The 15,221-nt window shown below is 35.4% G+C and overlaps 2 protein-coding genes across 6 annotated transcripts; both read right to left on the minus strand.

Annotated features, from left to right (window-relative positions):
- Positions 1-507: 507 nt before the first annotated feature.
- LOC107766949 (glycosyltransferase BC10-like) lies at positions 508-4,090 on the minus strand. 3 transcript variants are annotated; one of them, XM_075240901.1, is made up of 4 exons: positions 3,962-4,037; positions 3,690-3,749; positions 2,150-2,444; positions 508-1,275 (listed from the first exon to the last, which is right to left on the minus strand). In XM_075240901.1, exons 3-4 carry the CDS (start codon positions 2,438-2,440, stop codon positions 634-636), a joined length of 933 nt encoding a protein of 310 aa, XP_075097002.1. In that variant the 5' UTR covers positions 2,441-2,444; positions 3,690-3,749; positions 3,962-4,037; the 3' UTR covers positions 508-633. The 3 variants fall into 3 exon arrangements, with proteins under 3 accessions (XP_075097002.1, XP_016441349.1, XP_075097001.1); XM_016585863.2 differs by lacking the exon at positions 3,690-3,749 and having other exon boundaries at positions 3,962-4,090; XM_075240900.1 differs by having other exon boundaries at positions 2,150-3,749; positions 3,962-4,046.
- Positions 3,754-12,620, minus strand: LOC107766948 (uncharacterized). 3 transcript variants are annotated; one of them, XR_001643804.2, is made up of 13 exons: positions 12,171-12,620; positions 11,345-11,489; positions 10,700-10,863; positions 10,183-10,362; positions 8,911-8,986; positions 7,845-7,922; positions 7,274-7,359; positions 6,905-6,978; positions 6,580-6,625; positions 5,606-5,715; positions 5,281-5,455; positions 4,425-4,544; positions 3,754-4,261 (listed from the first exon to the last, which is right to left on the minus strand). XR_001643804.2 is itself a non-coding variant. In XM_016585860.2 (12 exons), the coding sequence occupies exons 1-12, from the start codon at positions 12,435-12,437 to the stop codon at positions 4,067-4,069; spliced, it is 1,596 nt and encodes a 531-aa protein (XP_016441346.1). In that variant the 5' UTR covers positions 12,438-12,596; the 3' UTR covers positions 3,754-4,066. The 3 variants fall into 3 exon arrangements, 1 of the variants encoding a protein (XP_016441346.1); XR_001643805.2 differs by having other exon boundaries at positions 4,129-4,261; positions 4,401-4,544; positions 12,171-12,596; XM_016585860.2 differs by lacking the exon at positions 4,425-4,544 and having other exon boundaries at positions 12,171-12,596.
- Positions 12,621-15,221: the final 2,601 nt, after the last annotated feature.

The raw sequence follows: 15,221 nt of genomic DNA on the forward strand, positions 1-15,221 counted from the left end.
GGTTTGGATTTTTGATTTTCGGATTGACAAAATGAAAATCCAAATCCAATCCAAATAAGTTCGGATTGGATCGGATTTTTTAAGTTCGGTTTCGGTTTAATCAGTTTGGATATTTTGAATTTTCGGTTTTGAGCTTATAAGTTGAAATGTCTCTTCTTTTTACAAAAATGAATATCCAAATGAAGTACTCATGTTAAATTGACTGAAAAGTTCTTCATTCTCACCACAATCATCCAAATGAAATATTAAAGTAATGAAATTATTATATAAAAAAATACAATAGAAACGTTAATACGATAGATAAGAAGTGGAAATAGTAAAATCGTGTCCAAATAGAAAGTATTCTCATAATAACTTAGTAACTAATATTGAATATATATGATAATCTCTAATGGGTAGGGTATTGAACTTATTACTATTGACATATGGATAATGGACTAAATATAAAGTATAAGAATTTCGGATTTTCGGATATCCATAAATTCGAAGTACTAAATCCAATATCCAATCCGAAATCCAAAAATTTTAAAAATTAAATCCAAAGTCCAATCCGTAATCCAAAAATCCAAACCAAAAATCCAAAAAATTTGGATTTCGATTTGAATTTCGATTTTGCCCAAAGTATGCCCACCCCTATCCAAAACCAAACAACTTTGGTCCAATCCTAAGTAAAGGTTGCAAAGTACTAGGATGAAACTTCCTCCCAAAAAGAAAACTAATTGAACTCAACTCTCCATTATAACTACAATTGGACCCATACCTAACACTATCCAAAAACTCCTCCGTTACATCTTTCCTCAAAAATGTTGTCGGGTGCGAACCGCCAGCCGACCAATCGGCCCATGTAACGCTCCAATTCGACGTTAATTTAGGACAAACTTTGTTCACTAATGTTGGCAAGTAATGTTCGTCCATATAACAAGGTGGTGTACAATAGTTCTTAAAAACAGGGTAATATGTCACGTCGGAGATAATTTTAAGGGCGAGTTCGCGATGAACTTCGAACCATTGCGACCCCTTTCGCCAATCTGAAATTGTTATGATCGGATACATACGTTTGTTGTACCTCCCGCGACCTATTTTCCTCAGATCGTCGAATAATCCGAGGAAACTTTGGTTGGATTTTGTTAGGAAAGTGTAAATTGTAGTGAAGTTGAACAAAGGAATGCATGTTTCGGAGAGTAATATGAATCTTTCGTTAGAGATGTCGAGGAGTGCATTTGCTAGAAGTCGTCTCTCTGCATCAATCATACTTGCTCTTCCCCATTGTACTTCCTGCATGAGAAATAGTACTTATCATGTTATGAGGTGCACTTTTGTATACAAAAGAAATTAACCACCCCACCCCCCACCCACCCACCCAAAAAGAAAGGCTTAAGTGAAGGGCTTTTCTCCCTATAAAGTTACTTAAAAGTTAATTACAAGTATCTGTCAGTATATAGAAGCTAAATTATTGGGATAATGACACTGTATTGCCACTCTAAAATAATAGCCGAAAAATATATACAAATTATACAAATTCGGTAGGTTGTATACAAAAATTATACAAATCATATATACTTTTTCAGCTAACAAATGTAAATAGCTTTTATCGCGAGCTAAAAGTGATAATGCCCCATAAATTATTCAGAAAATTTAGCTTAAATCATATAGACCAACTTAGGATAAAATGACTCTTTATTTCTCCCCAATTTTTGGTTCTTTATTCCTTGGCATCTATGAAATTTAATTCTGCATGGTGGCATTATGATCGCATAGGTAAAGTTATGGAGTTTTAGGAGTCGACAAGAAAGCGGAAAAATATAAGAAGAATTAACCTAAATAGTCGCACATCCAACTGCGTAAATTAAAAATAGTCGGTGAATGTATAATATATGCATAGTCCATATATAATATGTGTATAATATATATATATATATATATATATATATATATATATATATATATATATATATATATATATATATATATGTGTGTGTGTGTGTGTGTGTGTGTGTGTGTGTGTGTGTGTGTGTGTGTGTAATCTATGTATACCTGCTAAGAAAGTAAACAGTGAATCCGACCGGCTAGTTGTATAAGATTCCAAAATGTAATAGGTAAAAAACAAAATAATTAGGAAAAATTGCCTAAAAAAAAAGAGTATTTGAACCTGGCTAGGTATCCTTCTTTTATAAAACACAGATGTTGGTGGAGGCTCAAAGTTGAACTCTGGTGAAGTATGTAGATATATTGAAAACAACTCTTCATGTCCTTTAAAGAACATCTCCCAAAGTGGTGCCAATGGCAATCTTCCTCTTGTTAAGAACAAGAATGCCACTTTTGGAGTTCTATTAAAAGGGTACTCCATAATTTGAGACACCATTGAAGCTCTCCACATTAGTTCTTCGTCGTTCATCGCGTGCCAAAGATCCTTAGGAGAAAGCCAATCTTTCAACTCCATGCTACTAATGGAAGTACTAGAATTAGATGAAGAGTTACAAACAAGATGTGTCGAGACGACAGAGAGATTGTAGATTGGTGATGAGAGTGTAGTGAGTTGATGAGGAAAGTAGAAATCTTCATAAATAACAATCTTCTTGAATTGATCATTGATGAACATTCCTAATAGTAGTACAAAAAATGCCATAGACAAAGTAAAAACTATGGTGGTAATAATTTGGAATCTCATTTCCTTAACTTCTCTTTTGATGTATATATAGAGTTCTCTAACAAACATGGCTATGTACATTTCTTGTTATCTTCTATTTTGTTTAGTTTAAATATGATAACATAAGGTGTCAATTTATGATATCTATAAAGTGAGAAAATAAGGAAATGCAGCAAAAATGCGTAAAGGGAATGAATGCAAAGGAGCATGGGAAGTGTTGGCATGGGAAAGATGAAAATGTGAAATGAAAGAAGCAAGGTGTGGTTTTTGTTTTTATTGCAGTTAAAGTAAATAGTAATTATGAGCCCAGAAGAAAGAACAGTGTGAAGGAAATGAATGGTTTAGAACAAGTTTAAGTTGTATATACTGACAGTATAAACGAACGGGTTTAAATATACATCGATAGTGTAAAGACACTTTTACACTCAGTGTAATTTAACTTGTTATAACATGTTACTATATTATTTTTCGAGTTATCACATCATGCTTGTCATAAACTTGTTATTGCAGATACCTTTACCCTAATGGCATAGAAATATTAGGTTATTATTACCCACTGTTAGTGCACAACAACAACAACAACCACCAAGTGGGATCCCACAAATGGGGTCTGGGGAGGGCAATGTGTACGCAGATCTTATCCCTACCCTGGAAGGCAGAGAGTATGTGTCTGAAAGACCCTCGGCTCGAGAGGACAGAAGATAGAAAAAAAATATTGACACGGAAACAGTATATGATAAGTGATGCACAGAATTTACTTTGTTACTGCCCTTTTTACATATTTTACCATCACTTTTAACTACATTCATACCACGCGACCTGTACCATGCATGGATTCCTTGTGAACAAGAAAGGAAATGCAAAAATCCTCTGTGATTAAAATGACAAATATTGTAGCAAGCCACATGAAATGGTTAATAAAAGTTGCAAAGAAAGGAGCTGAACAACTTAATGTGCAGAATTACATCAGGAATATGCATTGATCCTAAAAAGTGAAAAGAGAAGGAAGATACTATATATAATTAGTGCGCTTGATGCTCACCATCCATGAAACAATAGGCACCGCTAATGAAAAATGCACTCGTCGATGAAATAGCAGGCACTGCTAAACAAAAGATGGTTTCTGTATTAACTGTCTCAGAAGTTTTGTGATCAATAAACAATAACCTTGTTTACTGTCTAATTAATCCAATCTCATACTTCAGCCACAAAGAAATATCAGAGATGCAGACATGCAGAAAAATTGTGGCGAGATATGCATACAACATTATCAATGTATTTTACTCCTAAAAACCGGGAATTCAAATATCTTACCCCTTCTCTTAGAACTACTGGTACATTGAGAGAGAGGATGACCTGGAGCCAGCCGGTATTAACTTCCTTAATAAACTCTGCTTTCTGGAGAAAGAATTCTTTGCATCACCTAGAAAAAGTTTGTTTCTTTGTGGAGAATGATACAGCCAAGCAACCGGTGGCCACGGCCACAGTACCAACTAGTAAAGCCGCTCTAATCGTGTGATGCTTTATTGAGAATGCACTACTTGAGTATTCGAATAGCCACCTTAAAAGGAAACGCAAACCACAAGTTGCTTGAAAATTTTGGATTGAAAAATCCTGCAAATCAATGATGGAAATAACTTTAGGCCCTTGATAATATGAAACCAAGTCACAAACAGATACAATGCTTTTGAGAAAATGATCTGTATTCAAGACTGTATCTGATGAATTTTATTTAGGCAGTACAGACTATTACAGGGAAAATAAGTAGCCGTCCAACCTAAAGGAATAAAGGTAACTGCAGGTCCTAGTGGGCAGCTTTCTGAAAGTTTCCTTATTTTTTATGCACCTTGTCAGCAAACTCAGCACAACTGCGATTGAAATTTTCTAAAGAGAAGTCCTGCACATGACACAGAAAAGTTTGGGATCCTAATCAATTAAGTTACTAAAGACATATGAATATATGGCCCAACTATTGCACTCATATCTACACTCAAAGCTAGAAACAGAGCGAATCAGCATCCAGAAGTGTTTGCATACACTATCATCGATAATTTTCTCTAGGGGCCCAAATCTAGTTTATGGATCACCAAAAGTTTCCACGAAAAGGGACTAGCAATCATATCTACTTCATGATAAAATAATTCAAGAAACATAAGCACTTGTAAAATGTTATCATTCAACCTGAAAGTTGGTAAGAAAGTGCAAAATACCACATTCCATGGACCACAACTCAACAAAACTGATAGTTTTGACAGTGAACTGAGCTCATTCATAGCCCGTAAGATAGCCATGCAATGTAGATTTTCAAAGAGGAGCATTAATTTTAGTAGCTTATTCTTTGTCCTTAATGTGACAACCTTCTTGCAGACCATTCTTCCTAGGTACGTTCAACCTGGTTAACAGGCTTCAATGAGTTGATTTTTCACTACTGGACAGTGCATCAGATGGATATTGAGACAAAACAATGAATGTGCAAATAGTTCTCCACTATAAAATGGTAGTAAATAACAACAATCAAGAAGACAGATGGAGATCACATAGAAAACTGAAAATAATTTAACTGTGATCATGAAGATGAGCTCAGACGTATAAAGAATTGAGGTTGAATCCACAAGGGAGCAAAGAAGACATACATTTGGTAACTTGTCCTGCAGTGCTAGATGATCCACGTGGAGTCTCACATTTGATGAGGCATAAAACCAGAGGCTTCGGTCAACTTCGGCATAAGTGTAAGCAACTATATCAAACAACGTTTTGGCGCCATTCTCTATGGCCTTTAAGATGGTTGATTCTCTGTATCTCCGGTTTCTGACAATCCCAGGTAACACTAAATTAGATGTGCATCAATTGAATCATATATTAATATGTCCAGTGATCTTGCCAATGGCTGATAGACAGAAAAGACACTCTAGGTATCAGCATATATGGAATAAGCCATAAGAGGTATCAGTTTCGTACTTGAGATACCCACAGAGCATGTGTTTTGGCCACATATTAATTCTTCCATGCATTGGAATCAAAGCATGAGGAGAGAGCTCAATGAATTTGTATGTTGTCTCAAAGTAATCCTGTATAGAAGAAGTTGAATTTTCAATATAGAGAATTTCGAAAAGAAGAAAAAATTATCCAAGTCATAGTTGAACCCGATGATAAAATACATATGACCACCCACTCCTTGCTTTAATCTTTATCTTATTCACTGGGGTACTACAAAATAGAGAAAAAATCCTTATCGAAAAATAAAACTAGTAAAAGTAGATAGTAATTTAGCTTTAGAGAATTCAGCTATGCGCTCTTGTTGAACACCCCACCACTAGCTACAAGAAACACATATCCACTATTTTAACAAGTTTTTAGTGGTTATTGAGTGGACATTTTCAAATTTACTAGGGGAAACCTGAACGTAGATAAAAGCACCTCTGAAAGACAATATAAGGAAAACAATGATTCCACCAGTTTAACCCTTTAAGTCCCCACAACAAACACTATACTAGAACTAGATTGTCATTCCATTCACTCAAACTGTGAAGAGCATTCTCATGGGTGTAGCTGATCCTTTTGATATAAATTAAGAACCTAAAAATTGGAAAACAAATTGCACGAGATGTTTGGACTTTGGTGGTGTAGTCTTAATTCCCTCTGCTTTGTGTAGAGACACTAGTTCACAAAAAGTTTCAAAAGTTAAAGAGAGAAAAAAAGAGCTGTTCAAGAAAATTATAGAACGCATGGAAAGGCTTGCACATTGATATGGAAACAAGTAAATGACCTTTATATGGGAAAAAGGTATGTCAGGATTTTTTGGTTGATTAAGCTTCAAGAGTCAGATCTTTTAATAGGAATAAATGAGAAACAGCAAATTATCAGCTTCTAATTAGCATTGCATGTATAACGGAGGGGCGAAAAGAAACATAGAGGTGCTGAGACGAACTTACCCTCATATTTCCACCGGACGCAATATCTAAAAGAGCACTTCCTTGGCTGAAAACCAAGGGATACATCAAATTAGCAACTATCAAGAAAGGAAGAGGAGAAGAAATGATAAAAGCTATGACAAACAAATGTAAAGTTGGCCAAACACAATCACAGACTTCTTGAACAGATTGTTTCCTATATCATTATAAAAAAAAAAAGGTAAATACTTGTTCAGAAGGAGTAGGAAGCTATATACAAACTGGTAAGCATGTCCTTAAATTATTTATCAAGTGAACATTCCAATTTGTTTAAGGAAATGGAGTTTCTTGATCAAAAATATCTTACCCCACACAATGATCCCCGACAATCAACGAGTTTGTACTAACATGAAGCAGTCCCATATGTCCATCTGTATGCCCCTGAATCACAATATTGTCACCAAGAGAATATGTTAAAGTTCAACAAAACTGATTACAGGAAAATGTCAACGTGTTACATGGAAGATAGAGTTAAAATGGAAGTAAAACTCGGAAATGACTTTAACTTGATTCGTTTCTTACAACTTCTGGTATTAAGTTTAATCACAACTTCAACAAGCTCTAGTAAAGATTTTTAATGGTCAAGAGGTCCCCTTAATCTCTGACTGACAATGCAAATTTCATTTGGGAATGTGATTCTCATCAGAGGAAACTGGAACAAAAAAATGGAGATTACCGGTGCAAAGATAACTCTTAATCTCTGACTGCCAATGCAAATTTCCTCAGATCCAGAAACTGGAACACACGGGAGAGACCAATCATCTGCACCACATGGGAATTACTTTTAAGTTACTAAATTCATTTACTTGATAAAGAATATTTCACTTTCACACGTATTGTGAGATCAATAAGACGTAAATGGTTCATGAAGTAGTTTCATGAGTATATATTCATTAAGCTCACTTGAAATAACACTAATACAGTCATAGTCAACTAGAAACTCTTCCTGTTAGTTTTAAAGGGTAGATATAGATACCCAAACAAAAAGCTTTTTTCTTTGAGCATCAAAACAAGTCCATCAAATGGCATGTCTCGTTACAAGTGCATTGTCACTGAAAGTACATTCTAACATGGAAATCAATTGTCTTTCAACAGTAGGGGACAAGCACAAAAGTCATCCTTCATTACAATGGCTCGCCATGTTCTTTCATGACCAAAAAAGGGCAGAGACCTGCAACTACTTGCTAAGGTGATGTAATTGGGAAGATAGACACTTCCTATTCTACAGAATTGAAAAAAGTTCTGACCTTTTCTAATTCGATGAATCGTATTTTCATGAGCCAAAAGACAAGCATCAGGACTGCACTTCTGCACTACTGAAAGACCTGAGCGCAACAGGAAGCACATGGAGCCCCAGATTATGTTTCAGGAATAACTTACAAAACCTCCACATTAGTTTGGTGGACAGAGAATTAAAAATAATACTTTTGACAACAAAAATAAAGAAATTATTCACCATCTTATAAAGTTTTCACTGCTTCTATTGAAATAGACATTCAATAAAGTCATGCTGCAATAAGTCAACAAACCTTTGCTGACGAACCAGATAATGCTTATACTGAAATTCCTCTAAGTTGCTCCGACACGGCAGTTTAGGTGCAGCACCCGTGTCGACATGACACTAGTATGGGTGTGGGTATGGGTTCCGTACCAGATCTAGTCAAACAACTTTGGTTACTTTGACCATGACGGACGGAAAAGTTCGAGACGAGATACAATTTGATTCCCGAAATTAGAACCAAAACTAGGGTAAACTTGAAGAAAATAGCATATCTTATCTAGGAAATCTATCCTTTTCTTATCTACAATTTGAGAACAAAAAAGAAATCCACACTTTACAGGCTATATGTAAGTATTCCACAAGATTTCTCATAATTTAGAGATATTTTTATTTTTTTAAATTATTTTTAGCCGGATCCTCGCACCCATATCCGTACTAGGATCCGTATCCCGAATCTTAGAATTTACATCTCGAAGGATCCGACCTCTAGATCTGCACCCGTGTCGGACACCCGCACCCGTGTCCGAGCAACTTAGAAATTCATAACTGCAAAAAGAACGCTATTTATTCTGATCCATAAAAAGGGACAATCAAAGAAAATGAAACTCGTGACTTACTTTACATGAAAATTAGGTTTTGGCCAGAAGGCTCAAGAAAGATACTTTGAAACAAAGGGCAAATACATAAGGATAACCTTTGATGAATACATAGGATGACATCAGTGTTGAGAAAATCAGATGATAGCATAAGGCTGTGACACTAAGCATATAATATTTCCAGGTCTGGATGTGAAACTTTCTGCAGCTACTTACCATCAACATGATCGTTATGATGATGTGTCACAAAGACGACTAACTTTCTCGGCAAAGCAGCAATGATTTCCTTGAGCTGGTAATCCAAGCATCAGGGCATCGATATGTCAGCACAGCATAAAAGACAGAATTAATTACCAGAAAAAAGAAGAAGATGAAAACAAAGAGAGAAGCATAATAAGTGTCTCAACCACTCCTAAACAAATTATCAAGATATACAGAAAAGAGAAACACGTGCAAAGACCCATTTACCGAGGTAAAGCTATCTATTTCATTGAATGTACTAACGTTGTACGAATATTCTCAGTTTTACCTCCTCTACTGCTTTTGCAATTGAAAGTGCCAGAACTAATGATATTTTCTTTTAACAAACCACATATACTATTTTTTTAATCCAAAATGTAAGCACTGGATAACCAGCAAGGAAGATCTTAGGATAAAGAACAAAGCCTTTGGCCAGAAAGGTGAATCCTTAAGGCGTTATCATAATCTATGTGGTGGTAAGCAAACATACAAGAAATGTAGCAGCACAGAAATAAAACATGACAATTGCTCAGGAACTCTGAAAGACAGATATTTGGATAGTGAAGGGGTTGCTCTGATGGTAAGCAACCTCCTCTTCCAACCAAGAGGTTGTGAGTTCGAGTCTCCCCAAGAGCAAGGTGGGAAGTTCTTGGAGGGAAGGATGTCGAGGGTCTATTTGGAAACAACCTCTCTACCCTAGAGTAGGGGTAAGGTTTGCGTACACACTACCCTCCCCAGACCCCACTAAGTGGGATTATACTGGGTTATTGTTGTTGTTGTTGTTGTTGAAGGGTCTCTTTAGTGAGCTGTTATCTACTGCCACCTTAGAAACATTTTGGCCAAATTGTTCAAAGATTCTTCAGTAGAAGCGAACCTAGCTCTTATAGCAATTGGTCAGAATTTACTCAGGCAGGTATCCCGCTAGTATTTGCCACCATTGCTTGTTTACATGATCCTTATAGAGTTATAGTCAACCAATCGCTATACAATTTGCAAAGATGCACTTAGGCCTGTGAAACTCTCACACTTTAAAAAAATGTATTAACAAGGGTACAAAAAACCAAGTACATCTATATTTAGTAAAGGAAAATTGCTACACCTGTCCGCTTAAGACCAAATTTGCGAAAACAGTTGCTTGAGAGGATTATTTTTTGTATTCTCTGGTTTAACTTCTAAGACCGACAAAATGTCATTTGTTCATTGCACATTTTAAAAAGATTACGAAGTAGATTATGTACTACCTCTAACCTGTTCATATGAAGCAGACTTGCATCCGGGGTCTACTATGAGTGCTTCCCCATGGGCAACAAAACTATCATCGCAACCACTATCATTGCCTCCAGGCAGGAAAACAATTAAGTTTGTTGTGCGAAAAGGCTTAGCTGTTCTACTTTCCATAGGTATAACTTTAACACCAGGAGGGTACTCCTGATACATGAGGAAAAAAAACATTAGTGGGCAGTATTTTGTCCTTAAGATGATAAAAAAGTCAAAGAAACAGAATTTTCCATGTTTACATTTTCACACATCAATTGATATCTGTTGCTTATCCCTTAATTTCTTTCTTGATTGCAGGTCTTTAGAAAAACCTCTGGTCAGTTCGTGAAATTTCATGTAAGAACGGTATTAATGTTTTTCAAGATACTTCTTAGGATGATTAGTCCCTAGTTGTGTATGATACCAATAGTTGTCAATCTATTCTTTCTTTCTCATTTCTAAATGACACTTTGACAGGTAAGCAAGTACAGGAAAAAAAATAACAAACCTGAAACCGCAAGGTCTGTGGAACTTTCCAAGTCTCATCAGATTTCTTTGAATCATTCAGAAGACCAACAACCACCAATGATCCTACACGGTCACTACAAGGCTTCACTTCAACAAGCATACTAACGCATTTATCGGTGCTCATCCACTTGCGGAACTCAACATCTGTTCAATATGAGTTACAATGTTACATTCTTGACAATCGTGGAGAGGAATAAAAAAAATATGGTATGTCGTATTTTGTAACTCATTAGCAATTATGGATGCCATCTCATTTGGGGAAAATGGCAAAGCAGAATAGCAGATTTATCAGTATGAAACTATGTAGAAGAGTAGTTATCATTTTATAACTGGTCCTGCAGAAGTAAAACCACTTGGCAGTACCACGCCTACACACGAACCACAAAAATTGTGGTTCGAAATTTATTTCTAATTCCAAAATAAAGACACAAGTATGGAAATTACATCTAACAAGTTAACGACCTGTGTAGCTCTTTAAGGTGGACTAAGAGCAAGCTCAAATTGGGAGGCTACAGATTCTCTTTACTAAGACTATAATGTAAGGCCAGCTGAATCACAACAGCAGTATTCATATCAATACATGAAAGAGATAATTCAAACATAAACTGAGTGAAGTCAGCCAAACCCGTCAATTTGCCATCTTTAGGACCCAAAGTTCCAGTGATGTAGACTGTCTTTACGGGCAATCCTGGTCCAAATTCAGGCTCCTGTACATACTTCAGGAACTTCCACTCAACTGTGGTATCCTCTAATTCCACTTGCTTTAGAACCTACAATAATCATCACCTACAAGCTTTAACCACTTCATATCGTAAAGTGTACATATGTATACACCACAACATCTGGAAATAAGTCTCTTTTGGCATATTTATCGCAAACATGAATCATAATTAAGGATAATGATAGTTATGATGACAACGCTAGTATAACAAAAGGCAAAAGATACATGATTAATAACAAGTTATCTCTGGGTACATCATTTCTCAATTAATTGGTCTTAAGCTATTTAATAGCCAATAAAGCTTGGGAACTTAATCGCTAGCGTCCCATTCTATGTGCCATACATTCCTTCTAAATTTGTCCAGCAAAGATTGACAATTTTCTATATTCGAAAACAATTTAACTTTAAACTTCATATTTTATCCTTAATGACAACAACAATAACAAACTCACTGTAATCCCACAAGTGGGGTCTGGGTCTAGGGAGGATAGTGTATATCTAGAGAGGTTTGTTTCTGATAGACCATTGGCTAGAAAAAAGTTAAATTATTTCTAAATATAAATAGGTGTCATTCTTTTTGGGAGATACTAAAAATGAAAGAGTATTACATAAATTGATACCAAGGGAGAAATACTGAATAGGGAAAGTATGTTTCTTACCTATGCCAATAACCGAGCAAATATAAGTAACAAATATAAAAGAAAAGTTGTGTAGAATTATTGTAGTGTACCTTAAGGAGAGCTGAATTAAGATCAAATTTAGTTAAGTCAAGCTCATGAGAACAAGATTCAGGGACTTGAATTACAATCTGATTATCAGAAGGAGAATCAAGAGGTAATAACTGTGCAGAAGGCAAATCCCAGAGAGGGGAATCCAAGAAAGAGTCATACTCAGGATCGTTGAATTTAGGAGGTGGGTTTTGTTTAACAAGTAGGAATTCGGATTCATTTGAAGGGTTTTTGATGATCAATGCCAGGCTATAGGGAGGAGTCGCCATTGAAGTAAGTAGTTTTTAAGTTTTATTAATAGGAATTTTTGTTTTGGTGCGTGGTTGTTTACTTGTTTTAGGCTTTAAAGCTGTTATTGGTAGTTGAAACTAACCATTTATCGCAATATCAATGGTGAGTAAAGTACACAGCCTTAAAGTGGATCCTCTTGAATTTTTGTCCCCCTAGCCTTTGCTCAGCTTCAAGTTAACAAGTGTTAGCCTCACTTTTGTCCTATGGGTCGTGGACAATACTTTTAACTTTTGACCTTGAAGTTCTGGCTAGGATCTAAAGTTAAACATCATCCCCAAAAAATTCACTTTTCTATAGTTTTTTGTTGATAAGTCCAAAGTTATAAATAGTTCTCGGGTTCGAGACATAGGATAAAAATTATTTTTACTAGAAAAGCTTTATATGACCCGAAGAAGATTGAGACAATTCAGAATTGGCTCAAACCTTCTATTGCTAAGGAGATCAAGAGCTTCTTGGATTTGGCAGGTTATTATCGTCGTTTCGTAAAAGTATTTTCATTTATTGCAATCCCATTGACTAAGTCGATATCGTTCAGATGATCGGATGAGTTTGGGAAAAGCTTTCGGGAGTTTGACAACGGTTCCAGCATTGGTTTTGCCTTCAGAATCGGATTCATATACAGTTTATTATGATGTTTCGAGGTTAGCATTGGGTGTGTGTTGTTGTTGGACGATAGAGTGATTGATTTAAAAATGTATCACATTCATTATTCTGAGAAAGGAAAAAAGTACCCATTATATTTGCCGGCAATAAGTAAATTGAATTATTCCTCTTATCCTATCTTAATTATAAGAAAATACCTGTTGTAACAAGTAAATATTAAAAAAGCGAGTAAAGATTAATAATTTGAAAAATATGATAAATTACCTATTATAACCCTTAAAATTATATTTTTTGAAATCTTTGCATTTCCTATGAAATTTAATCTAATTTCTTAACCGTATCATTCGCACAATCTGTTGAGTAAATGTTCTTCTATCCGCACTTACAATTTAAATGAAAGAAAATGACCTTATAAAAATTTTGTTTTATCTATATTATTATAAAAGCATGAATGCGGTGTCAGTTTATAAAAATAACCTTAGAATATTAAGCATAATAACTCATAAAAAAAGGATATAACCGAAATTCTAGTTATTAGTCTTATAATCCTATTAGTTTTAGGACATAATACTGTAGACGTATAATTTTTGACCCTTCCTAAAATTTTACACATTTTAGTGTTAAATATTTAGTTTAGGCCTAATATCGCTATTTTGACTATTTTAAACTTTTTTGCTTTATTCAATCTTAAAAATAAAAAAAACTACAAAAAATATTTTCCTTTAATTTAGTTAATTAATATTTTTGTCTAGCAAATTTTAAATATATCTTATTTGTGAAACTGAAAATCACAAAATAGTCACATGATTTGAGGTTTTACTACACTAGTATTAGCTTTATTAGTTAGTGTTATCATAAATTTTAAAAGAAAAAGAGTAAATATTTTCTTAGCCTGATTAGTTTTTTATGGGATCATTTTGAGTTATTCTTATATATCATTTCAGTTGGGAGTATTGACATATTTGGTTCTCGTTGCATTAGGCAGTATGCCTAATTGATTCTTGACTATCTTATTTTCTTTTCAGTTAGTTAGTTGGGTTCATTTGGACTCTTAAAAGTTTTCTTTACATAATTCAAAAAAAAAAAAGAGCTCATGAATTTTATCACTTTCTCTAAGGAATTACTCCTCCTCACGTTGACTTTCCTAGAATAAGACTTTCATATTCAATTTTCTTGGGCATCACCCTGGACACCTCACCTCCATATCTCACGTGACTCACAAAATCACTCATATAATACAATATCATCAGCCCACCAAAAAAAAGAAGAGAAAAAAATCCTTAGAACCCCTAAACCTAGAGAGACCTAAGCAACAGCCGCCGCATCTCCTTTCCCCACCATCTTCAAGCCAACAGTCGCCGCACCCTACCCGATCTCACCTTCTGCTTTCCACTCAACTCACCGAAAACCAGACCCTTCCCACCAAAACACGCCGGAAAATATGCACACACGCATATAGACTCAAAAGTGAGAAGTCATTTTCTAGTGATAAGAGATACTCAGTGTAGTAGTGTTATCTTCTATTGTTTCTGCCATTCCAGCTGTCTGCGTTCTTACTTGTTCTCTTAATAATAATAAGATTTGAATTGATAAATAGTAAAAAAAAAACTAAAGACAATACTGTGAGAAAATCTTAGAGTTCTAGGCAATGAATCTCCAGACCTTTCACTTTTGGTTCAAAACAATAGAAAGGGAACCCTAAGAAAGATCCTTCACCTAGACTCCTGAGCTTCAGCCACAATTCCCATTAGTAGCAGCTCGGAAGAGGCAGTGTGAGCGCGAGATGAACAACTCCAAATCTCCGGTTCTATTTCATCGAAAAGAAAATCTGAATAGCCTCTTCTGATCGTATCCCTCTTCTCTCTCTCTCTCTCTCTCTCTCTGTTATTACTCCACCATTTCAGAGCAGAGCTTTCGATTTTGTTGCCGACTAAGCCATCTCAACCGGAATTCCGAGTTCATTACTGCTTTCTTACTTTATTCCCGTTGAAATAAACTGATTTCTTTGAAGACAATTGAAATCCTGTTCTGCTAAGTTGTATTGGGGCTGGGGTGTTGAAGAAGTTTGAGGTCGTTGTTCGATGTTCCATTCGGCGTTACCGGTCGTGGTTCCTACTTTGGTGATTTCATTTTTCGGTTTTTATCAGTCGAATTTTTGG

This window comes from Nicotiana tabacum, chromosome 20 (assembly GCF_000715075.1).
Source record: "Nicotiana tabacum cultivar K326 chromosome 20, ASM71507v2, whole genome shotgun sequence".
Classification (NCBI taxonomy): Eukaryota; Viridiplantae; Streptophyta; class Magnoliopsida; order Solanales; family Solanaceae; genus Nicotiana; species Nicotiana tabacum.

What these genes read in the sequence shown, in the direction of transcription:
- LOC107766948 (XM_016585860.2), bottom strand. Translation starts at nt 12,437, where the DNA reads ATGGCGACTCCTCCCTATAGCCTGGCATTGATCATCAAAAACCCTTCA. An exon ending in GATTCATCGAATTAGAAAAG is followed by an intron (nt 7,360 to 7,844) that starts GTCAGAACTTTT and finishes CATGTGGTGCAG; the next exon opens with ATGATTGGTCTCTCCCGTGT. An exon ending in TGCAGGACAAGTTACCAAAT is followed by an intron (nt 4,262 to 5,280) that starts GTATGTCTTCTT and finishes ATTGATTTGCAG; the next exon opens with GATTTTTCAATCCAAAATTT.
- LOC107766949 (XM_075240900.1), bottom strand. Translation starts at nt 2,728, where the DNA reads ATGTACATAGCCATGTTTGTTAGAGAACTCTATATATACATCAAAAGA. An exon ending in AAAGAAGGATACCTAGCCAG is followed by an intron (nt 1,276 to 2,149) that starts GTTCAAATACTC and finishes TTTCTCATGCAG; the next exon opens with GAAGTACAATGGGGAAGAGC.